Source organism: Limulus polyphemus, unplaced genomic scaffold (assembly GCF_000517525.1).
Source record: "Limulus polyphemus unplaced genomic scaffold, Limulus_polyphemus-2.1.2 Scaffold397, whole genome shotgun sequence".
NCBI classification, from domain to species: domain Eukaryota; kingdom Metazoa; phylum Arthropoda; class Merostomata; order Xiphosura; family Limulidae; genus Limulus; species Limulus polyphemus.
The window spans coordinates 159876-187019 of NW_013666007.1; the positions used below are offsets into that span (position 1 = coordinate 159876).

At 29.7% G+C, this 27144-nt stretch overlaps 1 protein-coding gene across 5 annotated transcripts in view; it reads left to right on the forward strand.

Annotated features, from left to right (window-relative positions):
* The window catches only part of LOC106457961 (peripheral plasma membrane protein CASK-like), a 253764-nt gene that overhangs the window by 105148 nt on the left and 121472 nt on the right, over nt 1-27144 (forward strand). For 2 of the 5 annotated variants that reach the window (XM_022384048.1, XM_013917406.2), the window contains exons 4-11: nt 3789-3866; nt 4625-4797; nt 6078-6149; nt 6761-6936; nt 7759-7881; nt 8495-8578; nt 12685-12793; nt 20970-21091. In XM_022384048.1, the coding sequence (XP_022239756.1) occupies nt 3789-3866; nt 4625-4797; nt 6078-6149; nt 6761-6936; nt 7759-7881; nt 8495-8578; nt 12685-12793; nt 20970-21091 (937 nt within the window). The remainder of the gene's footprint in view (nt 1-3788; nt 3867-4624; nt 4798-6077; nt 6150-6760; nt 6937-7758; nt 7882-8494; nt 8579-12684; nt 12794-20969; nt 21092-27144) is intronic. The other 3 variants (XM_022384050.1, XM_022384051.1, XM_022384049.1) reach the window with 2 other exon arrangements.

A 27144-nucleotide genomic window follows, 5' to 3' on the forward strand; every position in this document is an offset into this window, starting at 1 on the left:
TTGCCCATATTTTTTGTTAGAATTGTTGAGTGATTCTTTGGCGAACCCTATTATGAACCACTATCGTGGTTCATGAATAAGTAATTTCCTTAATATATTCTAGTTACTAGTTAGCAATACCTAACTTGTAAACAAAATATTAAAAACAGTTCCTATGGTTGCTTCTGTCGTAGATAGGGCCTGGTATGGCTTGATGGTTAAGGTGCTCGACTTGCAACCTGTGAGTCGTGGGATCAAAACTTTTGACCGAACATGCTTGCTTTTTCATCCATCGGGGCGTTATAATGTTTCGATCAATCCCATATGTGCGCCGTAACATCTTATTTATTTATGTATATAGCTAGGTTGCGATACAACATTGGGTATTTTTGTATCAGAAAAAGTTTCAATGAAATAGCGATTTTTTTCGAAAGCAAGTGTTTTTGGAAGAGAGGATGCAACACTAAATCGAGTGATCGGTGCCAGTGAGAAGGTTCTAGTACGTTTTATAGAAAATAAAATAATGTTTGAATTTCGTTTAATACAACATATTTTGTAGAAAATTTGCATCCAGTAAACCGCATGTAGAAGCAAAAACACTTCCCCCGACGTCTGCAACTTTTAAGTACCATAGGCTACAGGTTTTTCTTCAAGTGAGACTGTAGAAAGGAACACCTCAAAATATGAATCCACGTGACTGAGAATGATGAAATGTTTCCTAAACAGGCAGATAAGTTGCCAGCTTCCTATGCTTTATTGAAGGTCATTAAATGTAATTGTAAAACGGACTGCTTTTGAGTCTGTGATGTAGCTGCAAGAAACCTCGTATTATGTGCTCCAGAACTAGTGGAGAATGTCGAGGTGTTTGACTTTCAAAATTTGATCCGGCCTGAATGTACTGATGTCGAAAATGAAAAAAATACACACATAAAACATGTAATAACTTTTCTTGAAATATTGATCAAAAAATAGGAGTTCATTCCACTGAATTCTAGTAAAGCAATAACCATTTCTGTTGTTTCAGAATAAATACCCCCCCCCCTCTAAATATGACGGTTGCAGCTTAAGACTACTTCTTCAGATAAATGTAATTCGTTGTTTCATATTTCATTCAAATAAAATTATTCATACCGCTACATAGATACGCAATTCCTAGTTTTCACGATATTTGAAGTAAAAAGCAATTATCCCCAAAATAAAGATGATGAGTTCCAAGGAGTTTGTGATTTTTTTGTATACGATGGAGGTTAATTAAACAAAATAAACCCTTTTATTTCTTCAAATTTGGCAGTGGATGTCGTATTAATAACCAATTTTCATATTTGAAGATGGGAAATTCCATTTCTAAGAACTATCGTATATTATAAACTAATAATTATAAACTGATAATTGCAATTTTTTTCTTTTTAGTTTATCCAAGGAATCCTAATGTTCTGTACATTGAATAAAAAAATTCAGTTTTTCATGATTATTGAACAAAACATTTTGGCCAAAATGAATATTTTTAGCTTATTGGATTTTACTGCTATTTGAATATGTTATAAAATACACTTACACAAATACAATGAATTTCATTTTACTCAAATCCGATCATCAATAGCGATGTTACAATGATCTCCATTTGTTCATGAATTTTCATCAAAAATTCAACTCTCACCCCAAAATCTAGATACCCCAATATTAGATACCTTAGGATATTTAAAGACACAGTGTACCAGGTTTTTTTTACCTTTTCAGTGTGTTCTGGGTTCGAATTATAATGATTGGACTATAAAGATCGCATTTACAGAAAAGGTAGCTGCAGTTAAGAGTATGCTGCTAAAATGATCCTGGTTGTATGTTTAAGTTTGAAACTGTTTACAAATTAAACGAGGATATTATGACTTTATATTATTTAAAAATAAATGATGACGAGAGTATTGTCGTTGACTAATTTGAGACATTTACGAACTACGGTTTGTTTGGTAGTGTATTGGTGAGAAGCACTTATGATGTTGCCTTTTGTTGTTATTTTTCGCACTTAATATATTTATTATACGTTAGATACGTACCACAAGTAAACCAAATTAACGCTCCATACACATGTAACTTCATTGTTTACATTTTATCACACACCCACCCATTTAAATTTGGAATTTAGCCATTAAGACTTGTTAACAATAACAAAATGTTTTTTTTTTTAAATCGGATGTTTATATTTTGTCTTTAGTTGTTTGTTAATTGTAATTTCCTCTGTATTGGAAAGATTCTAACTTGAATGGATATATGTAACCAATAGTAAGTCAATGGGCTTATGATGCTAAAAATCAGGTTTCTACACCCACTGCTAAATCTTATCACTTGGAGAATTGCCTATCATTAAATGACGCATATTGTTTGGTACACAGATTGCCCATTGTGTAACTTTGTGCTTTACAACAAAGAATGTGACCATTCTGAAAAAAAAATGTCTTATTAGTAAGCAGGTTTTCCTAGTTAACAATGTGATTAACCCTAAGCCTAAACGATTAGAAATTATGGAATTTTGTTACGATTTGTGCTCCGAGTTTATGTTTCTAGAATATTAATAGCGGTGTATTCGTTCATGTGATACAAGTGCATGTAATACTTCAGATTTATTGATATTACGAAGCGGCATGTACCTTCTATAAAATCCACATGTAGATGTAAATTATACATCGCCCTTCTTCGTTGATGTACGAAATCACAGCTAATGTGACGACTAATCTGATATAGCCAAAACAAAAGTGTAGCGGAAATCGACGATTTATTTATAAGCACATATGCAGGCGTAGAGATATTTAAAAAATAGTGTGTGTGCGACTAGAATATGTTTAAAGAACTTTCAAACTTTTTTTTTTTAATATTGAACTGCTTTTATAAAGTTTAAGTTCCAACTTTACGGTAAGGGTCACGGGGGACTCACGGCATGTGTAAACATTGTTAACACACTATAAATCAAATTGAATAAATATGTTATTGTCGTCGATTCAAAATTTACTGAAGAAGGTTTAAGTCTAAGCGTCAAAAAGAATTAATTTTTGTGAGTAATATTGCCTTGTGTATGTATGAATGGATAAAGTGCATAATAGTTCAATTACTTTATAAGAATAAAACAAAAATGAAAAGCTTCCAAACGTTCCATAGTCGCTCATTGATTATATATAGCGCTGTTTACATTAACTTCTACATATAATTTTATCTGTGAACTTACAGTAACTGAAGTTTCATTATAACATTTTTTTTAAAGTCACGTAATGAAATATAGCCCTATCCAAGTATCAAGATGTATTTTTGTATTTTTCTTATTTGTTTTTGCTATCACAAACATAATGTAACTTTTGATATTATCCCCAGTAGAGTAAATCTGATTCCTTTATAAAGATTTTTTTTTCAGGTAATATAAATTTTGCTTAGAATTATTTATTAATACTGAAGTTGTGAGAAAATAGCCCATATTGGATCGCTTTTTATTAGCTGTAACAATAGTACCATCTAGTGGCAATCAAAAGAAGCATTTTGGCAAATATTTAGGAAAACTGTTGCAAATTTATTAATGAGATCTGATGGTTTGGTGATTTAATATACTTTAGTAATCAAATATTCATTTAGATCAATTTTAACTTGGAATTATGTTCTGTCCTGTGTGTGTGTGTGTGTTGTTACTTCTGCACATTCCTATACCGAAATTAAATCTAAGCTTTAAATACCTTATCTTTTTTTCGTATTTTCATTTTATATAATGAAGTAGAATTTCATCTCATTATCATTTTTGTCTGTTTTAAACCATTTCTTGTTCTTTTGTGAAGCATGGAAGGGACAGATCTTTGCACAGAAATTGTTAAACGAGCAACAGCAGGATTTGTATACAGTGAAGCAGTTACCAGGTATGAAACTTTCCTTCTAAGACTATTATTTATCACAGTTAATATGTAATTTTAGGTTTGCCCATTCTTTATCTGTTCAGTTGCATGGTACATTCTTGATCTAATTTCCTTTTGTAGTTCTTCAACCACACTGTAAGCAGGTAAATCATATTTTCTTTCAGTACGTTTTAGTGTTATGATAAACAGACAAGTTTCCATTTTTCTCTTCATCCTATTTCAGTTACACTTTAATTGTAAAGCCCTATTTATTCTCAGCATTTTTTAGCAGTAAGCTAAATGGATAATTTATGGATTTTTCTCTCTAGCTTCCAAATAGGGTTTTACTTTCTTATGTAGTAAATAATCAAATTCTGTTCACCCTTGGTAATTTCTTAGTGTCTTGGTAAATTGGTAGGATTAGTTTTTTTTTAAGCAATTTATGCTAACATAGCAAACAAGTCATTTTTATCTTCCTTAACAATTCTTTGATACCAGAGTAAGGTATTTAAGTATGTTTCATAACTGTGATTGATTAAGCACATGTATTTATATCAGATAATGTATATAAAACTTTTACACAAGTTTTTTATTGAATGTACATAGTAAAACTTTTGTTTATTTTATTCATAATGTTTCACCTGATGATGCTAGGTAAACTTGGTGAATAGAATAAACAAAGATTTTACTACGTACAACCAATAAAAACTTGTGTGAATAATAAAAAAAAAACATAGTTCTTTCTAATATTTAATTCATATACAAAACTTTGTAACACCCAGCCACTACATGAGACAAATCCTTGATGCAGTCCGATACTGCCACCACAATGACATCATCCACAGGGATATCAGTCCACATTGTATCCTTCTTGCCAGTAAGGAGAACTCAGCCCCTGTGAAGATAGAAGGGTTTAGAGCTGCCATCCAACTGAAAGGAGATCACACTGATGAAGGTAGTTAGTGCATCATAAACCTTCATTATAAGTATAGGTTATTCAATTTCTTGGACAGTGTTGTTCTTTGCTTCTGTTTCTAAAGTATATAGTTATCTGTTTAATAAAAGTGCTTAAGTTAGAATAACTATAGTTGATGTCTTTGTAGAATTATCTTTTCTGTTTGTTAGAATTATTTCATTATACACCTAGTAAACTGAGATTCTATTACATAATATTCTTTAAAGCAATACATGTAACAGACCTGTATAAAACTACAGCACATCAAGTTTCTCACCACAGTACCAGCTTATAAAGTGTATGTATGTATGTACCTTAAGTTTGTTATGCTTTATGCTATTATCAAAGAGTTTGTACTAAATGATGTATGTGAGAGAATGTTAGTGTTTCAACTGTAGCTGCTATTTTTATTCTTTTGTGCATGCATCAGTCATTTCATAGTAACATAGGTTGTATTTTGGACATGAAGAGCATGTCTACATAAATGAAAGAAGCAAAATGTTTTATTTTTAAGAGTAGTGATGCTTTTATTTCAAACTTATGATTGGACAACAAGTTTTTTAGCATAAAATAGGTTAGAAAACACTATTTCCTAGTCGCTACCTTATCAAATTTTGTTTATGTAGTCTCCTATTAATATTATTATTTTAATAGACTATTCCCCTACTGTAAAAATACTGTTCAGGATAAATGAGCTTTATGTGTGTGTGTATATATACATATATTATTTTCCTTTTAAGTGTTGAATTTAATGAAAGAATTACTTGTTAGAACTATAAATGACACTTATCTTGCCTGTAATGTAAACTAATCATACTCTTTGTCAAAAATAGATGCATAACCTAGAGATAATACCATAATGATAAAACTGAATACTGTACTCACATTTGTATCTAAATGTTCTGAACATTTCTATAAAAAAATTTTCACTAAACTTTACATACTTTAATACATTTTTAAGAGACTTCTGGTTTCCATTCTTTCAACAGCACTTAAATATTTTAAAAATATACTATATTGTTCTTTATCACAAAATTACTCCTCCATCTGAGTAGTGGCTATAAGAGTAAAAGCAAAATCAGGAGATATGCAATTGAGTTTTTTTAATTTGTTTTTTTATGGCATGTTGAAGTAAATTTAATTTGTTTAATATGATTTTCTAATGTTGCATGTTCACTAATAGTTATTTAAAAAATTGTTTTTGAACTTTTGTGAATTTAAGATTTTGTGTTTGGTGTTTTTGTTTCGTGTATGTGAGCAAATAATTTTAATTTTCACAGAGCAAAATGTGAATGAGTATCAACTGGGGTTGTCCCCTAAGGGCTGCTTATACATGAGGTGTGATGAACATGGTAAGAAAGACAAGGTTGGACCCATAGTTTTAGAGTAACATATCACAGTTTTTTAGATAAACGTAAAGTTTGATGACAGAAAGACAGTTTACACACAGTCCTTTGATTATTTACTAAGCCACATTCTTAATATCTTCCTGAATCCTGAAGATTTATTTTTTCTCTATTATCAGTTGAAATTAAATTCAAGAAAATACATGTAACAGCTTGAAAAAAAAAGAAGTTAAACTGATGAAATTTTCATCACTTTAGTTTTTTTTTTCAGTAAAGATATTCCGTTTTTAACAAAGGTTTGATCACTAATAAAATATGTAGCACAAAAAAAAAATGTATGTTATGAATTATTTTGATTGTAAAGTTTGCATTACTTTATGGTAAAAGTGCCTAAAATTTGACCTAATTTAAGTAAATTTTCTACTTGTGAAGAATTATATTGTTAACAAATACTATTTATACTGAGTTTTATGCAGTCAAATAGTGAGTTGTTATTTTAAGAATGTGTATCTTTTTTATTTTTAACATTTAAGTTGTTAATATACATGAAATATATAGTAATGTTTTCAAAATAAAATGCTATAAATTTTAGAAACTCCTGTATTTTTGTTAAATAGGAAGAATTGGGTCTCCTCATTTTATGGCACCAGAAGTCATCAAAAGACGGCCATATGGAAAGCCAGCAGATGTATGGAGCTGTGGTGTGCTTCTGTACGTGTTACTTTCTGGAACACTCCCATTTTTGGGGACCAAGGAACGCTTGTATGATTCCATTTGCCAAGGACGTCTCAATGTATGAAATTTTATAATGGTTTTTAAACATAATAAAAACATTAAAAGTTTCAAATTCTGACTTTAAATATAAGTTTGTTATAAACTTTTTGAAATACTGAAATTTAATGAAGACTTATCTTGAAAAACAGTTTTATTACTCAGACTTGATTAAAGGTAAATTATTTTTCAGTTTTTTTTGTTATTTAAATCTATTTTTCAAAATGATAAAATGTAATGTTAATGATAGGTTACTTTTGACTGATTTCCTGTAAACATTACTTTTCCTACTTAAAGTGCATTGTAACTTTTATAATATTGTAAAAGCTCCAGAACCTTGTTACCAAACTATTTTTAATAGCAGATGATTAAATTTCTCTAAGGCTATTATTTATGGGACACCTGAGATAGAATTTGTTCTGTGCAAGTTAATAACTGTCCTTTATGACTGTTTTTAGTTATATCTCTGATAGATTTATTTTATCACAGAGAGACAGAAAAAAATAGAAAACAACAAAAACACCTGTAACTGCTATTTAAAGCAGATTTTTTGCATATCACTGCATGAAGTTCATTTCATTGTTTATAAAAGTTAATAAAGATGTTTGTTTGAATGTTTGCCATAATTAGTTTTATTAGGGAGCTGATGCTCCTTCCTTTTGAATCCATAGGATAGTGTCCTCCATTTTAAATGAGTTATTTATTTTGTAAACATATTTATGATAGAGAGAAAATATAATTTAAAAAAAAGAATAGTTATGATATAAGTGTTAGAAATTTATATTAACAGTTACTTTGTTTTTTGAATACTGAAAATTAAATATAATTATTTTTTAAAATCTAGTTAGCAGGACGACCATGGGACCATGTTACTGATTATGCTAAAGACTTGGTTCAGAAAATGTTAACTGTTGACTCTAAAGAACGAATAACAGTTGATGATGCCTTAGATCACTTATGGCTCAAAGTAAGATTCCTTTATTATTATGTTGTAAATAAATTTTTTAAACGTTCTCTTTTTCACTGTTTATTAAGTATCAGAGTTGATATTGTTTCAGTTACCAAAATCTAATTTTTTTTTAAAACAATGGCAGCATTTTAGACAAGAGTAAAGTTTTCATGGGCATTGTTTCAGATTTTTATGCATTGTTTCAGTTAACTTTTAATCCTGCTTTGTTTATTCCTTTTTGCTCTTTTTTTGTATCGTGGTCTAATAGTTTGTTCTCTATAAAATTGGGTTTTTAAGTTATTTTTTGTTTTTTTTATGAAGAATGAATTTATATGTATGCAATATCTACAAAAATATTTAAATTTTATATAATTATGTAATATTTTGTTTGATTATTAGTTTTAAGCTACTTAATATTTGGAATTAATGACCGTACAATAATGGTTAATTTTGCATTATATTTATGTATTTTAATATTAATGAACATTAGTTACATACATGAAATGAAATGCAAATGTATAAAAAAGTGAATAAATTCCATAAAAAACAATTAATTTATGCTGAAAGTTCTAAGAAAAGTGGAGATCATAAGAAGTGTATCTTATCTCTAACTAGAATATTGTATTCTCAGGAACGAGATCATTGTGCTCAAAAACTCCATCTTCAGGAAACAGTTGAAGAACTGAGGAAGTTTAATGCTAGAAGAAAACTTAAGGTAGAATATTTGTCATCAGAAGATGACTGTTAAAGAAATAAGTTGATTTTAAGACTTTGTTCATAAGAAAACTGAAGGAAAGTTTTATGTTGTACAAATTATTATTTTATATTTCAAGTAGAAATTAGAAAAATAATGACATAAAGAAAAATTTAGCCTTCAGTTTTATTCTATAATTTTATAAATTTCATAAAGTATAAAGATATGAGATTTGTTTCTAGCTTTTCTACTTGTTAAAACCTGCCACTTGAACTAGCCCAGCATGTTTTAGTACTGATCCTAGGATGGTCAACAGGGGATGTCATTCTGGAAACTGGTGATTTAGGGTTATTTTGATAGGTCTTGATGAATGAAGCTTGGCACAACTTCTAAAACAATAAAAAAAAAATATATTAATAAACATGTGACATGATGAAATCTATATGGGTTATATTTTGGTGGTATCCTACTGGACATACCATCCTTTTTATATTTACTATTCATTGCAGAAATGTCATTCTTAATTTGAGAATTGTAAGGGAAATCATCTTGTATTGTGCATCTGCTTCAACTTCAACACAGCATCTTTGGGCTATACTGTGCTGTTAGTTTCACAAAATACTGAAACTAATGATTTCTTATATATGATTCCAATCCCTCTTTTTGAAGATATTTATACTATTGTGCCCATTTTTTGTTTTTGCTGTCAATGCAGTAATCAATTGATGAATCTCCAATTTAATTTTTATGTCAAACCAATTGGGATGTCTTCGAATAAGTTATTTCCCCATTTAACCTGAACCCATGGTTTAACTTAATTGCTACACTGTTTTACTTTACATTTACAAGTTAACTTCTCTATGTTGGCTGTCATGGTCTTGGGTTTGGTCACAGGTCTGGTCCAATGCCTAGACCTTGAAAATAGTGCCTAATGTCTTCTTTTTTGTTTAATAAAAACACTTAAAACTTTTCTGAGAAGACTCGTTTTTGTCGATCCACATCAAGGTACTGGGCTGGCTTGTGTGGCAGGTGTTAAAAGGTTTATCTTGTTATCCAATTGTAATTAAACTACAGTTCTTTGATAAATTAGATATAACAATTTTATAAAACTTTTTATTGAACATTTTTCCTTCATTAACCAAATGGGCATGGGATCAGTTCACTGAACTTTCTCTGTATTAAAGAAGGAATGTTGACTATAATTCTAACTTTACTACATATAGCTACAGAGAATATGGCAAGGTTTTAGTAAAATGTACAAGTCTAACATACACATAAAATCAGATGTGTTACAAAAGTATATGTACATAAGATATATTTGTGAATTGACAATGTCAGGCTGACTTGAACTTTAACAAATTGGAGTGCAAGGCAATGTTCATGTGAAGAATAAAAAATACCTCTGTCCATCGTACAGCTAGCATATCGCACTTGAATAACCTCTAGGATCTTCAAAATGCATATCTATAGATTTCTTCAGTATTTCTGTATATTGTATCTGTTAACATATTCTAACTTTCATTCTATGTTATTTAGAATATTTCATATAAAGAACATTTAATATGTCATAAAAATCAACAACTAGTACATAGTTAGTCACATTGTTATTTTAATGATGTCTGTGGACTAATGAATTGGCACCATTGGTATCGTATTTTGCATCTGTGTATTTGGGTTATGGTAAATTCTTGACCACTGACAGGTGCAATGCCACTGTGGATAGACTTATGGCTGAGTTAGATATGTAAACTTTCCAAAGATAAATATATTCTAGATTGTTAAATGATATTGAGTCAACACACCTCTTGAAAGAACTTCAGTATTTAACATAGAAACAAGAATTAGCAGAGTAAAACATTTTAGTAACATACTCAAAAATCACACCCCAAGCCAGTCTGGAGCAATGCACTCATCCACAAAGTGAAGGCTGTGATTATTTAAGAGAACCTCTGTGGCCTAAAACAGGTCATTGTTGTACAACTAGACATTTGAATTTGAAATTGACAGAGGCTCACAAGCTAAAAGTTTTATAAGTTTTCAGATATACCTCAAAATGACTAGTTATTTTCATGAAGGATGGCCAAAGCAATCTTATTACACCACGTACATTCTCAACTCTCCAAATGCAGCTCCAGTATACTGTTGTACCTTTGTTTTTCAAAAACATGGTATTGGAAGCTGACATGTGTATATAGTGATACTCGTGAAAAATTATCAAGATTTAAAAGTCTACATGTGATTTTGCTACTTTTCAAAGAAACTTGTTACAATAATAAATTGCAGTATTGGGCAATAATGAGCACAATATGTAATGGAAGAAGTACTTCCAAAGCAAGTGTGGGACCTAGAAGATTGTTCTTATAAAGTATGATTAACCTCAGTATAATATTTTATGTATTACTTTGATTGGAGAAATATTTTTTTTCATTCCATTAATCCTTAGATATCTCATCTTAAATAATATTGACATATGATAATTAGGTTTAGGCTCTTGTTCAAAATAATTTCATATGATTTTGTAAAAACAGAGTATTTCAATTTTATTATTGTTCCATATTGTTATAAACATACTTACATATATGTGTACGAGTTTTTAACCAAAATATTTTGGGATTGTGTGGACTTCTTGATAAAGTATGACTTGATGTATTTAATAGAGATTGACAGTTGATTAAATACATAAAGGTTGCCTGTTAGCAATTTAATTAATTGAATAGAAAACAATTTTAGGTATTAATTATTGTGGTTATATTTAAAATATTCATGATTTCACATAACACACTTTCTGTATGACTTAGTTCATATTATTTCCTGGTGTTGAATTTGCTGAGTTTAAATCTATACACAAACTTTATTATTCATTTATCTTTCCACCCACACATCATGTTGCTTAGGAAGTCTTAAGTTGGAAAAGTTGGTCTTCAGATGTCTTTTGACTGAGTTTTCAACATTTTCTGTAGTTTTCACCAGTCTTATTCTCTAACTTTTTAGGGACAGACAGTACTTCATTTATTTCTTAGTTTTTAGGAACAGCCAATATTTCATCTTATTCTCTGACTTTCTAGGAACAGACAATATTTCAAAAGTAGGATTAATTTTTGTCCGAATAAAATGTCTGAGAGTCCAGTTCTCTTACAATAACAGTGTTTTTGTATGGCTATTATAATTATTCAACTTAATTTTTTTAACAATAACTTTTGCTCCTTATGTTAACCTAATTTGTATTTCAACCTGTACATTAATAGCTTCATTATTACTCTTCCTCCCCATGCCCTCCAGTGACACAGCTCTATGTCTGTGGAGTTACAATGCTAGAAAATGGGTTTTGATACCCATGGTGGGCAGAACACAGATAGCCCTTTGTGTATAACTTCAACAACTAACAAGCTTCCTCCTCACTTTTCTTTCAGCTAGGTTTTTCAGGGAGATTTTCTAAAGTTTGTTTTGTGTCTTGGTACATCATTGATATGCTTACAGTCACAGATTGTTATTGACCAAAACAATTGCAAATTTCACTTTGCTATCTACATTGCTAGTATCCTCTACTGTAATTTTGTTCTTTGCTGTTTCTGGCCAAACATCCTGTGTTTCCACAGAGTTAAATGAGGTTTCCTGAAAACTGCACACTGTATCTACTGTATTTATTTTTCTGCATTATTTAGGTATTCCTCATAGATCATCGATAAGTCAAATGATTTTACTTTTTTGAGTAGGAAATCTGATCTGTCTATCAGCACCCCTGGTGAATTTCAACTCCACAACTTGTTGATCAGCTTCCCTAAAAACGTTGTGTATGTTTTGCTTTTAACTGGATGCTATTGTGATTGATATATTAATTCACAAGTTGCTAAAAAGTAAGAACATGAAGATATTGAATGAGCTGCCCAAACCACCTTGAAAATAAGGGAACGTTTTATTTTTAAAAACAGGAATAACCAGCTTTAAGCTAAATATTGGAAGTAAGATATTTGCTGTTCAAACATTCAGATTGTTGTTAGATATTAAAAAATTATTTTCATAGTGAATCTATAAAGTCAAAACTGTGCAATATGTATTGATTAATGGCCATCATAATACAGAACAGTTTTGAGTTGTTCTTGAAACAATATATTTTTTCTATATTGTAGGGAGCAGTTTTAGCAGCTGTGGCAAGCCCAAAATGGACCAATTTTTATATCGAACCACCACTTGATGGCCTTTCTGAATTTGGAATTGATGATGAAGTTACATCAGCTGGTAAGACAAATTTCTTTTGTTCAAAAATAGTTTTTTTTTATTACTTCTCGATGCCTACTGAAAATAATATTACTTACTTCCACAAACAAGATGGTACTATCTTGTATTGGTAAATCCAAATAGATCCATGTAATTTTAAATATTATTTAAAGAAATCCAAAACAGTCACTGTATTCAAAACACTATAGGTTACATGATTATCTTTAAGTCGAAGACTAAGGGTATATTAATAACTAGATGATGGAAAATATTATATATCTGTTAGTTTAATTTGTGAAAGAAATATGAGCTCAATTACAATAAATCAGTGTAAAGTGTTATGGCTATCTGATATGTAACAATTAGAAAGAAGTATAAAAGATAATATTACTTGTACTGACACACTGTACCAAAAATGTGTTTGGCTGTAATCTATGGTAGGTATTACACAAAGTTGAATTATATATGAATAAACTACTGGCATGCAAGTAAAGAAGATAAATAAGAAATTACCAACAAAATAAATATTGTAAGGAGATTGAAATAGAAAAATTTAAATTAAGTTATTTGATTAAACTTAATTAGAAAAAAAATAATAATAATTATGTCAAGTAATTTTGAATTACAAGTTATAAATTGAAGCTTTCAAAAGTACTTGAAATGATGAAGTGAGAAACTTTTTGTGAGTGTTTTGTTTGAATCCTGATACCTCAATTATATAAAAAAGAAAAAGGTTTACTGAAGCTCTCAAATACTTATTTATTACCATTTAGTGTTTACCTTTCATACTTCCTGTCTGTTAAGGTGCAGATAGGCCTTATGGTATAACTCTGGATTTCAGAGCTAGCGAGTTGAGTTTGAATCCATGTAATATTAAATAGTATATCTTGCACTTTAAACTGATGGTGCATTATAAGAATGGCAGTCAATCCCTTAGCACTTATAGTGGGTGTTAGGGTGCTTCTGACTGGCTCCCTTCCCTCTGGTCAGTAATTCAAAACCAGAGATAATAGGAGGTAACTTAAGTAGCTTTTGCCATAAATACAAAATATCTTTCTGTGTCTAGCACATCATGAGATTTGTGTTCCTGAAAATAAGTGAAAGCCCACTAGTTTCGTAAGAAATCCCATTACTAAAGTTTGATTCATTATGTCTCACAACCAACCTGTTTTATGTAATTTACACTGTATACTCTCTAGCTTACATCACTGACACACACACATGTGCATGTGTGTCCATAGAATGAACTATCTGGATTTTTTAATTCTCATAAGGATGAATTTTTGGGCCTAGGAAAGTTGAAGCTTACTTGTACCAGTGAGAATGTAGGCCTACAGCCTTAAAGAGTATCAGCTGTTGTAGTTTACCATTATTTTCCTATATTTAGAATCATTATATAGATCTTCTTATGAGAATACTAAGCGTTCAGATAGGAATTCTGTGCTGCAAGGTATTTGATGCAAATTTATGTTGAAGCATCCTTCATTCACGGCAAGCACTAAGAAAACTAATATTTCAACTACGATTGAATCAGCTATAAGTTGTCATAGTTATTACAATTCCTTATGATTATGTAGTCTAGTAATGTTTTTCCTTCTATGTAAGATGTTTCTGATGGAGAGTAACTAAAGACCACATAATCTAAAATAGTTGAGAATAATTATAAATATGATTACATGACATAATGCAGTTAAGGATAACAATAAAATATTATCTATCATATTCAAAAGCATGCAGCATACAGGATCAACAGAAAAGAAACTTTTGGAAAGTGGACTTTTCTTCATCAGGGATAAAAGACCATTGTAAACATTTTAATCAGTTATATGCTTGTTCTACCGGAAACATTGTGTGTGTGTGATGTTTTACTGATGGGGAACAAAGAGAAAGAATAGGTTGGAAAGAAAGAACTGCTTAGAAGAATATATGTCTGTACATGAAGTAAGTCCAGAAAAACTAGGAAATTTATCAACAGTGGTACTTAATAATCATTTTGTTGATAAATCTCCACTATAATTGTTATCAACATTACTTCTTATACGACACATATTCTTCTAAGATGGTCTTATTTCAGAACTACTTTTTATTGGTTTCCTATTATTTACACATTACATGCACATGCAAAGTTGTTTCACATAACTGATAAACATTTTTACAACAGTTGTTTACCATTTAACCCTGGAGAAGAAAAGTCCATATTCCAAAAGAATTATTTTGTTTCGTTTCTGATCAATGAACACATGATTGTGATGCAATATAGTTTAGAAGAAAAATATGCTCACATGACATAGTACAGTTAAAAATAATAATAAAAGTGGGTCGTATGATATAGTAGCATTAAGAATGACAGTAAAAATATGATTAAATGATATAATGCTGTTAAGAATCAGAATAAAAATATGATCTCATGCAATAACACAGTTATTGATAATAGTAAATGTTTGAACTTAATGAAGCTAATTTCCATCCTTGTTCATTACTCTATGTTCTGTTTTTTTTCGTAACATACATAAACATAAGCATGATTGGTGTAAGTGTTTAAATGTCAAAGAATATTTAACATAGTAATGCAGAAAAAATAGAGAAGACCATTCAGGATGGTAGTTTTTGATGCATTACAATATCACTGTCTTCACATTCAGTTTTATGCTAGCCTTTAATAATATCAACTATACATATTACTTATTAAAATATCCAATCTAGATTAGTAGATAACAAGATATTGCAAACAAAGAGTAATACTCATATTTATTCACTGATTTTTTATGAAGAGTGCAACATACCTTCACAACAAACATCAGTGCTTCAAAGAATGCTGTGTTGCAGCCATGCAAGATTCCTAAAGTCTAACTGCTGGCTCTCATTGGTTTTACTGTACTTACAAAAACTCTTAAAGTAATATAAATTATAGTAATTATTACAAAATATGGATTTGGTGAATATGTAGAAGTAAAGTGATTAATAATATAAATATATATATATATATCTTTATGTTAACAATCACAAAACTTAATGGTCAGAAGAATATTTAGAAGTTTGTAATAAGAAAAAACAAAACAGAAAATATGTATCTAACATATATATATGTAATTTATATATATATAATTTAACAATCATTTTGATTAATGTAGTTAATGATGTTTTAAAGTTTACAGTGTAAAACAAAGTTTTATTAACTGAATGGTATTTCTTAACTTATAAGAAATATGCTCAGAAAACCAAAATGAAATGTTAAATGTGTTGACCAAATAAAATGATATAAAAGAGCTGTTTGACATTATTTCATTAACACTTAAAATTAATGATCCAATGATCTAAAGACTTAATAATATTAAAAAATTTAGAAGAAATGTACAATTTGAAAAAAAAATCAGAAGTGTCTTATACCATTGGTTTCAGTTTGCTTTCATCAGACTCTTGAATTTGTATCTGCTGTTCATCTTCAGTTTCATTAATTATCACAAAGTTGTCATTTATAGTAGTGGCATTTCTTTTTGTCAAAGCATGTTATGATTGGGGAAGAAGAAATCTATTTCATTTTAATTATGTTATTCTTGGTAATAAGCAGATATTTATCATCTATAAATTCAAGCATTTTAACTGTGCAGAGAAATATTTGGGCTCCACCACTAGGTGGTTACCTACATACAAAAGAGAAAACACTTCTAGAAAACCTGGGCAATTATCAGGCATTGCATGACGTGTTTGAGCAAAATGCGATGTCACTATCACAACTGACAACCTTATGAAAATTACTAGAGGTTATGATGAGCAAACAACTAATAGTTTAAGAGATTCTGGTACTTGCTTTTGCTTCTCCTTAAGTTGTAATCATGTTCCAGTTGTAGAGTGTTATGAGTTGAGCAGAACTTTCATCTGAAAAATGATTCAAATATCAAGAAATGTTCTGCATGATGCATAGCTTTACATGCTGAAATATACAGTATAGTAACAGTTATATTGCTGTGTGATACAGTTCCCTGAAAAAAGAAACCATTTGGAGCTTCTGACCAAGCATTTGGATCTAATTATGATTTACAAAAAAGTTATTTAAGAGTTACAAATATGCTTTAATGGTGTAGGACCTAATGTAAATAATAAGTCTTGACATATGTAAGTATTTACAGATACTATAGTGTTATATTTTGTCATGAGAGTCATTAATGCTAATTTTTCTTGTGAATCACCTTTCAAAACAGTAACAAATTTAGTTCTAGAACTTTAATGTTTGAAACTTTAGTTCAGTTTACAGCAGGACAATATTTAAGAAGAATGTAATGATCTTAATGAGAATATGAATAATATAGGTCACATTCCTGAAGGAATTTGAAATTTGATTGTTGAGATTTTACAAATTGATATGTACATGTACATTAGTTTATACTTGTCTCAACATGTTGGAGCACTGTGCTGTTTAACTAGCACTGCATTTTTGGTTTTTTTCTGAATTTAGTTTATGTCCATCATGAGTTGACGAATCATTCAGTTATTAAGTTGTCTGTAACTTGCATATCATAATGTGAGAATTTCACTGTTAATATAAATTATCTAATGGTGCAACAATTTGTGTGTTTTGTAACTCAGGACCTGATTGGGAATTACTGGATTATTTCATGAGATGTTTTTTTGGTAAACAAATAGTTTGATTACATCATTTAATATTGTAGGTGCTCAATACATTTTGCTATGAAAGATTGTTGACAGCTAAGAAAAAATATACAGTGTCTTTACAAATATTGTAAAATAATTATTGAACACATCTTTATTGATGAGTCATTGTTAACAGCCAAGAAAACTAATCACATTATATTTTCAAACATTGTATAAAATCATTGAACATTTATTTTTTTATAAGACATTGTTGACAGCTAAGAAAAAATATACAGTGTCTTTACAAATATTGTGGAAGATTATTGAACACATCTTTATTGATGAGTCATTGTTAACAGCCAAGAAAACTAATCACATTATATTTTCAAACATTGTATAAAATCATTGAACATTTATTTTTTTATAAGACATTGTTGACAGCTAAGAAAACTAATCACATTGTCTTTAATTAAAATTTTTTTTAGACTTATTGAACACTTCTTTATTTGAATGACATTGTTGAGAGTCTAGAAAATTGGCCACATTGTCTTTAGGACTGTTAAATTGTTAAACACAATACTGTGTTACAACAGTGTAAGTTTAATTAGTTAGGTCATTGTTATTGTCAAAAAGAAAATGTGACTGTTGCATATATTTTGTATGACATACTGTTGAAGGCCAAGAAGGTTGGTTGTTCTTATACTATGCCTGTTGTGGCTGTTTGATTTTTTGAACCAGTTATACCTTAAATTTTTCCCACAGTCCTTTCTCCTTTAGTATTCCATCTCCGTGTGAAAGTAAAATTCATTGTGGGTGTTAACTTGAGAAATTAAAAATCAAAATTAGATTTATAAGGTTGGAATGTTTGGGTTTTGAGACTACCTAATGAGAGATGGTGTTCCTAATATAAGCTGTGTATTAACATATCAAGCAAACACTTCTATGGTTCAACAATAATAGTATTGTTATTTATAATCTTAGATACTTAGGGTGAATTGAGCATATTTCCAGGTATGATTATTTGTAATTTAACAAATGTTATTTTTGTAAGGAGGTTCTAACTGGTTAGTCTGCTCATTAAAACAGTGAGAAGGTTGTTACAGTTAAAGTTCAACTGTTTGTTTTAATTAGAAATCTGTGCCTATGCATTAGGCCAGAAATAATAGTTGACAGCTAAGAAAACTAATCATCTTGTCTTTACAAATTTTTTTGAGACTTATTTACGACTAACCTCTTGTTATCCTTATCTTGATTAATGTGTGTAATAAAAGATACTTCTTTTGTAGGAAAATATGAGTAACTTATCAGACTTAAAGCATTAGATATTATTATACTTACAGTTCAGGTTTATAAATGCCAGCAATTATGTATTTAAATGGTATAAAGCTTAGGCTATCTTTTTGGCTCTAAATTGCTTGAATGTAAAATGTGAATATAATTTTCTCAGAATTCTGTAGAAAGTATTGTTTTTAATATTAACTTCTGATCAAAGGAAGTAACCTAAATAGACCATAAGTAAAAATCAACCTGATATAATTAATTTAATATATTGTTCTTAAGTTATTACATATAAAAATTAGAATACATTGTTTCATCAGTTGGGTACCATCACTGTTAACAATAATTTTGACCATAATCCCAGTAATATCTCATGAGATTTGGCCACCTTAGGAGATTTAGATGAAGATGTTTGGAAATTAAGCTCTTTAGGTTTTTAGAATATCTTATTTAAATCTGTTTAACAATATGATTACTAATCTTATTTGTAGTAATTTGTATTAATTAAAAAAAGTTAATTTGATTTAATAAAGTTGGTAAATAATGATACTAGGATTAATGTTTTAAATTAAAGCTTAGTGGTGTAAGCATTACAAATGTTAGAATAAGCTTAGCAAATGTAATGTGACTTTAGCTTAATGGAAAGTAATAAAACAGGCTAAATATATTGTACTTTTACATAAATATAATCTAAATAGTAGTTATTTGACACTTGTTATTTTGAAGATAAATTTAATTACTTTAGTGAGAAGATAAGGTAGTGTAATATATTTAATTCTCAAACTTTAGGCTACTTGTATTTCATGTTGATCATTTATTCCCAGACTGCAATGGTATTAAGCACTCATAGCTTTTAAAGTGTGATAGGTGCATGAAATGGGTTTTATCTGGGAACTCAGGACTGGAATGCACTTTTAAGATAGTTAGTGGTTAAGATGTGCAATTTGTTTGTAGAGTTTGCAGGATGGAGGAGAAATTAAAGGCCATCATAAATAGAGTAGAGGCAGTACATAAAGAGAGGGCAGCAGTATTTCAAGAGGAACTGTAGCTAATAATGACTTTCAAGAAGTTAGAAACAGTACAATTAGGGCTAGAAGTAATGGATGTAATTGTAAAGTGCAGGTTCTGTTAAGTAATTTATTTCATCCTTTAGCTTGGGTAGATGAAAAACTATGGTAGGGAACGAAAACAAAAGGGGACATATAGGGGATGGGAATGAAAAACATCAGGAGGTTATAGTTATAAGTGTTGTTTTAGTACAGCACATGAATAGGAGGTAAATAGTGAGAATATAATTAGATTATGCTACCAAGGAGCAAGATTAGAAGAACTAACTGACAGAGCAAGTGTTATATATATAGAGGGAGAGAGACATAGATAGGTATATAGATAATAATAGAACATTAACCATAACAAAATTAAATATATATATTTTAGCTAGTAAATAATATCTGTTATATTTCTATATAATGTTCTGTGCTAGAGTTTGGTGCCTTCTCTTTACTCGTAGTTAGTTGAATTAAATACTACTGTGATAAACATTAAGCTATCCAGTTGACTGAAGATGGATTATGTGTGAATGTAAGGAAAGAATTACAGGTTCAATTCTAATTGCTTTTGGAAATTTAGACAGTAACCATGAAGGAAGAAAGGTTAAGAGGGATTAAGAGAAATATTCCTTAGAAAGAGTAATCTATGTACCAGAAGAGCCATTAATGAAAGATTTTGTTCCAAGATAGTTAGTCTTTCTGTATTAGATTTGCATCGTAATTTAATATTAGGACTTCAGGGCTTAACCCTTAAGTTACATTAGCTTCATGTTAGGATTGGGTTAGAAGTGGCCCTTAATGCCATAGTCTTGGAATTCAATTATTAGAACTTTGCCCTTCAAGACAAGTGAAAAAGTTGCTTGCTAATTATTTTAGATTGTGATTTGTCAGTGAATAAAAGGTGATTGTCTTACTTAAGATTTTCTGAACCTTAAGAAACAATGTAATTAGAATTTAATCAAATAAAGATCAGTAGATTACATAAAAACAAACACATACTCTGTTTTTTTTTGCTGACTGCATCTAATTTATTGTTACTACTTTGATATTTCAAGAAACCAATTTGTTCTAGTAAATTTTTGATTTCAGAATTTAATTTTCTTTACCTTGTTCGATTTAATTGGAATGTTAACCAAGAAACACTATACTAGTGTAATGAGGATTTTGTTTAGTTAATTATCTTACAGAATCTTCTCAAATAAAGTCATTAAGAAATTAGTTAACTGTATGTTATTTATTAGTTACAGGAACCATATGATTTTAAGTTTTGTTTTTCAAAGGAGCTGTTTCAGCTGTGTTGGACAGTTTGGATGACATTCACTGCCTTACAGACTGTAGTGAACGAGAAAGAGATTTTCTGCTTTCTGTTTTGGAAGACTCCCAGCTTCATGCTCTTCTTGATGTAAGTTTTTGTACTTGTTTCTTTGTCTTCTGGTACTTAGTTTTATTCAGTTCATCAATATTTTGCTTAGTCAAACTTACCTACCAGAGTAAAGTAAATTTCAATAAAAATAAACTTTGATATGTTCCAATTGAAAATCAGCCTGTTAGTGTTCCAACTGGAAAATAACTTCTTTTTTTTAAGCTTTCTTTCAGAGACTTCCCCTTGAAGTTCAAGAAACAAAAAGTTGTTTCTGTCTTATATACCTAAAAGAGTTTAATCAGTAAATGTTAACATTTTTAATTTAGACCACATTCACATTACTTTTAAATTATGACATTGTGAAGCTGTCATTTTATACATGTTTAACTCTGTTGCTGTTGCCTCCTTCTTCGTGAATTGATTTTTAAGATTTGCAAATTAAAACATGCATGTATTTGATAAATGTAAGGTTTTTGTTCTTTCAGATTTATTTTACTAAAGTTTTGGCTAGAGCTAGTGATGAAAACTGTTTTTGTATAAAAGGACTTTTCCTTAGCAGGTCTAGATACTTTAGTTTCTTATTTTCATTAATTAGAATGTAAGTGATGATGAAAACAGTGTTTGTATTAAGGAGTTTTCATTAGCAGGTTGAGATGCTTTAATTTGTAAGTTTTATTAATTAGGATGCAAGTACGCTCTCTTAAGAAAAAATTTTCTTTTTAAAAACCGTATGCTTTTAAGCATGAAAGTTTAGCAACCAGTTTCAAGAGGTGAATTTCAGTAGATGGTAACTTGATTAGAAAAGTTGGACTAATTACACATACGGATGTTGATAGGGATGTTATTAAGAATAATAATAAAAAAATTAAATAGTATACAACTTGAACAGAGAGCTTGATCTCTCTAGCTACAAACAAAATTTGAGAGATTGACTTGAATAGCTGTTTACTAGAGCAGAGAGATTGACTTGAATAGCTTTTTACCAAAGCAGAGAGATTGACTTGAATAGATGTTTACCAGAGCAGAGAGATTGACTTGAATAGCTGTTTACCAGAGCAAAGAGAGATTGACTTGAATAGCTGTTTACCAGAGCAAAGAGAAATTGACTTCAATAGCTGTTAACTGGAAAAAGAGAGTGACTGATTTGAATAACTTTTAGACAAAAATATTGACTTCCAAACCAGGCAAATTAATTGTAATTACTAATAATCTGGTTTATAAAGGCTAATTTCTGTAATTTTTAATTAGGGTAAATTGATTAGACAGTTGTTACCCAGAGTACAAATACTGATTTCATTACAATAGACAGTGATCGCAGTGACTGTTAAAGAGGAAGAGAAATTGATTTAAGTAGCAGTTATCCCAACAAAAATTTTCATTTTATATCTGTGGACCAATAGGAGTCCATGAGATGGTCTCAGGGATATCTCAGCACATGTAGGAATACTCTCTTTGAAACTTCTCTTACACTGAACAAGGCAATATTTTAAGCAACAGTTATATTTGTTCCAATAGTTTTGTTTACTTTTCATGCATGAGATTTTTATCAAAGAATAAAATGCACTAAAAGTAAGATACTTCAGAATAGTTAATATCTGAAATTTCTATGAAACTTTGAGTTGGAAGGCCTCAAGCAGGGTAACCAAGGAATAGAGAAGTTGGTTTTTTTAGCTCTTAGCTAGAGAAAAAAGGTTAATTTGGTGTCACCTAACTACAAAAGAGAAAGTGATTTTTAAGTAACTGTTAAGCATTGTCATAAGATTAACATTGGTATTTGTGAAAAAGTTGTTAGCCATATTGTAGAGGCTTCTTTTAGTGTATTTTCTTAGACCTAATACAGAAGTTGCTCTTAATCTGAGTGGAGAGATTGATGTCATAGCTGATAACACAAGTAGGAAAATTAATTTCAATGACTATTAGCCAGAGCTCAGAGATTAAGTTTGATGGATGCTAACTTCAAAGATTAATTTCATTAGCTACAAACCTGAGAAGAGATTGGTTTCAGAGAATGCTAACTTGAGTAGTAAGATTAAGTTGATTGGCTTTTTAACCAAATTCCATTTGCTATTAGCCTGAGTTGGAAAGATTGAAGTAATTGATATTGACCTAAACAAATTAAATCTTTGTCATAAGGAAGATATGTACACCAAAATATGATACCAGTTTCCTTAAAGTTATTTCCTAGCTTCAGACTGTTTCAATGAGCCTGTGTTTGTCATGACAAGTGGAAACATCCTTTGTTCCAATTAATTCTGGTAACTGTCACAAACTTTATTAACATGTATGAGTAGCAAAACTGACACCAATAAATATGGTAGTCTTTTGATGCGTATTTACAGGTAAATTTTTGTTGCTGGTGTTATGTAATGGTCATTGGTCACTTAAATACTAGTTTTCATTTATAAGTACTCTGGATAAACTGTTTCAATTTAAGACTACTAAAAAAAAACATTTTACTTCTACTGTAAACCACTGTGCCAGTCTAAGCCACTAGAAACTAATACTTAATTTACTTTTTTTTATATCTCGGTAGTTTTTACAAATGATAATGCAATAGCTTGTATTTCTCTTTTATGATTAAGGTCAATTTTTTTGTATGAGTATTGTAATGTGTTATTAAAATTCAGATTTTTACAAAATCTTTCAGTAAAATAAGAAAATTAGAGGCCTTATGAACTTATTGATAATTTTGAAAATGTAAGATTTGATAATTTAATAGCTTATGTTAAGTTTTAAGAAACATTTTTGCTTCTGAGAGAAAATTAAAACAATGCAATTTTTTCCTGTTGAGACAATTTTTTCTTTTATACACCAAGTTAATATGTATATAAAACTTCTAAAAGCTTTGTTTTTTTAGTAGATTAGATCTTGCATTTTATGTATCTTTTTCAAGGCAGTTGCATTACTTTATCCTGCTGAGCTCTTAGTTTTGTCCCATTAAATGGAAACATGTAATCTTAGGACTCATACCTCCACTCATATTACATCTGCTTATATATCATATGTGTAATGCTTTAGTTGTCTAACGATGCATAAAAACTTATTCATGTCATAAAGTACGTGAACTTAATCTAAAAGAAACATTTAGTAACTACAGATAGAGAACATTTTACATAGTTTAAGCTCAAGAGTTAAATGAGTTTCTCTAAATAACACCCTTATACTTGGAGATCCATAATTTAATATAAACTTGAAATGTTTTAACTATGGAAGCAATTTTCTATCTCATGATTTTATACTAATTGATTTTTCTAATATCTTGTTAGTTTGTAAACAATGTTAATTTTTTGTTTGGTTCATAACAAACTAGAAATAATAATAGGAATAGAGAGTTAAAAACCTGAAAAATATTGTGATTAGTTAAGTATATGCTTACATACTATAACAAGAACACAAACAGAGTGTCTTTTTTTAATTATTGAATGCATTAAATGAGTATGTAGATTGGTTTGAAAATAATATCAACCTGTTGGGTAAAATGGCACATAAAATGTTCATGAAATTCGTTGTGTTATAAATACACTTTATAAAGCATGAATAAGATAATTAGTATATTAAATGTTTACTTAGTATTGAAGTATATGAATGCCTTGTAGTATTGACTAAAGTGACTTGTGTACCTACAGTCTCCTGACATGCTGCACACAGCTGTTGAGTTTCACGGGTTGATAACCTCTTTCTTGTCATTTTGTATGAGAAAAAAGTAATTTCCTTATTATTCTTAATAGGTATGTAATGCATGTTTTCTTTTATAAAAGGACAGGGAAGTCATTTTGAAGTTTATTTACAGAATTAAAGTGACCGTGAAGCTTGCATTTTTTAATTTATTTGCACGCTTATTATTGTTTTGAAGCTTGTTTTTTTAACTTATTACTTACTGTGATTGTGAAGCTTACTTTTTAAGTTTGACATTTACAGGGATTGTGAAACTTGTTTTTTCACCTAATTGAAAGAAAGAAGTGTAAAACAATTTTAACATCTTCTAGTTAGTAATTTTGCTGTAGTTATTAGGATTATTTTAATATTTATGATCACCTATGTGTGATACCTATAAGCCAGATTTTTCTTAGAAGTCTCTTTGGATTATATACAAAATAACTTGTAATCATTTTTTTATAAAAGTTATTGTTTTATATTTGAACACAGTTTTGAGAAAAATTCAGCATCCTAACTTTCCCTGTCATGCAGCAGCGTTAATAAAACTGAGAGAGGTCAATAACTATTCTTTTTCCATGAGTGATTTGATAATAAGAGGATATACAGTTTCATAAGGTTTAATGTTGTAGTAATTGTCTTAGCTTGATAAGGTTCTCATCTGTAGTGATTAAAAATCATATCATGATTTACCAACATTGAACTGCTTAATTGTTTTTAGCTGTATTATTTTCTAGTAATATTAGGTAACACTGAATAAATTTCAATGGTATTTTAAAAAAGTTTTATGGATTTTCTCGGTTTTAGTAACAAACATATTAAAAGCAATTTAATTGTATGTTAATATAATGAGATGCACATTTGTTTACATTATGTGATAGCCTAACAATCGAAATTTATCATTAGAGTTTGAAATTCGGATATTTAGTTTAGACATGACAAAATAGCAGTTTTGAAGTTTTAATATTACAGTTTGAATACTCCACAAAGTTTTTGTGCATTATCCTGTAAATTGTTACATGTACAACAGTTTGTTTCTCCTTACCATTGGATCTGCACTTAGTTTTGAGAGTGTAATTGGCTATTATAACTTTCAGAGTTAGAACTTTGTGCAGCATTCTCAGCAGTAACTAGTGGATATATAGACTTGTTAGTAGGAAGAAGCACGTTTCTATCAGATGTGGTATAGTCGAGGGTCCTTATTATTATAGTTACAACCAAGTGGTTCAGATTTGTGTTCATCCTTAAGCTATTCGAAAAATAATAGAACCTATAATAATTTTACAACTGGGGGATAAGCTCGTGCTTGTTCTACGATGTATTTACTATAATTTTTTGACTACTGAAACATTACATTGTTTAGCAAAAAAAAGAATATAGACAGGAGTGGGTGCTACTATAGCGTGATATAGTGATACTATCATCATCATCACCGTTTTAATAATTCATTAAAACATAATTTCTTGCTAAATTATTTATATCTATCCATGTTTTTTTTTCAGCAAATCATAATAATTTAATAAATTGTGTGATCTAAAAAAGTACCTTAAATTTAAGTTATAATTGTGCTAGTTTTGATTGTTGGAATTTGTTTCTTTCCGATTATATTTGCCCCCAAAACGTTGTGTAATGGTATTTTGTACTTTACTAGTTTAAAAGCATTATTTATAATAAATGACACCAATTGCAAAAAAACAACAAAAAACGAAAGTTAAAACGGTGATCGTATCTGTGTAGACTGCAATCTATAGTGAATCCTCAATCTCCCGCATACGAAGTATGTGCTGTGTCATATGAGCCAAAGCCCAAAATTTTTTTTCACATTTGCAGCATTATTAAATGGAGTACTATATATATATATGAAAAGGTTATATGTTTTAAATAGGTAAATCCTTTAAATAATGCTGTTGTTGATTTATTAGTTGGGCATGAATGAAACAAAACCGTACTAAGTAGCATGTTTTGTATTAACACCTTGTCTTTATGAATAATCGCCATCTTTGATCTTGATCGAACTCGTGATAAAGCGACGTTATGAAATAGTGAATTTTTAAAATAATGGTATCAAGAAGTGTAAAAATCAACTGTCTTCGTTTGTCACTATTTCATTTAGTTTACTTTTTTTATTCCATAATGGTATCAACTTTTTTTTTTTTTACTCTTCCCTAAAATATTAACAAAGCATCGGTTCCACCGCCACCAGTAACGAAAATTATGTAATATTTCCTTAGCGGGTATACTTATTCTTCGCATAGGAAGCGTATTTAAACTATAAGCCTAAATGTCGGTTTGTAGGCGCCTGTACCGAGATATTTGGAAACATACAACAGTTATGAAATAGAGAAATTTTAGAATTATGATATCAAGAAGTCTGGCCCGGCATGGCCAGGTGGATAAGGCGCTCGACTCACAATCTGAGGGTCGCGGGTTCGAATCCG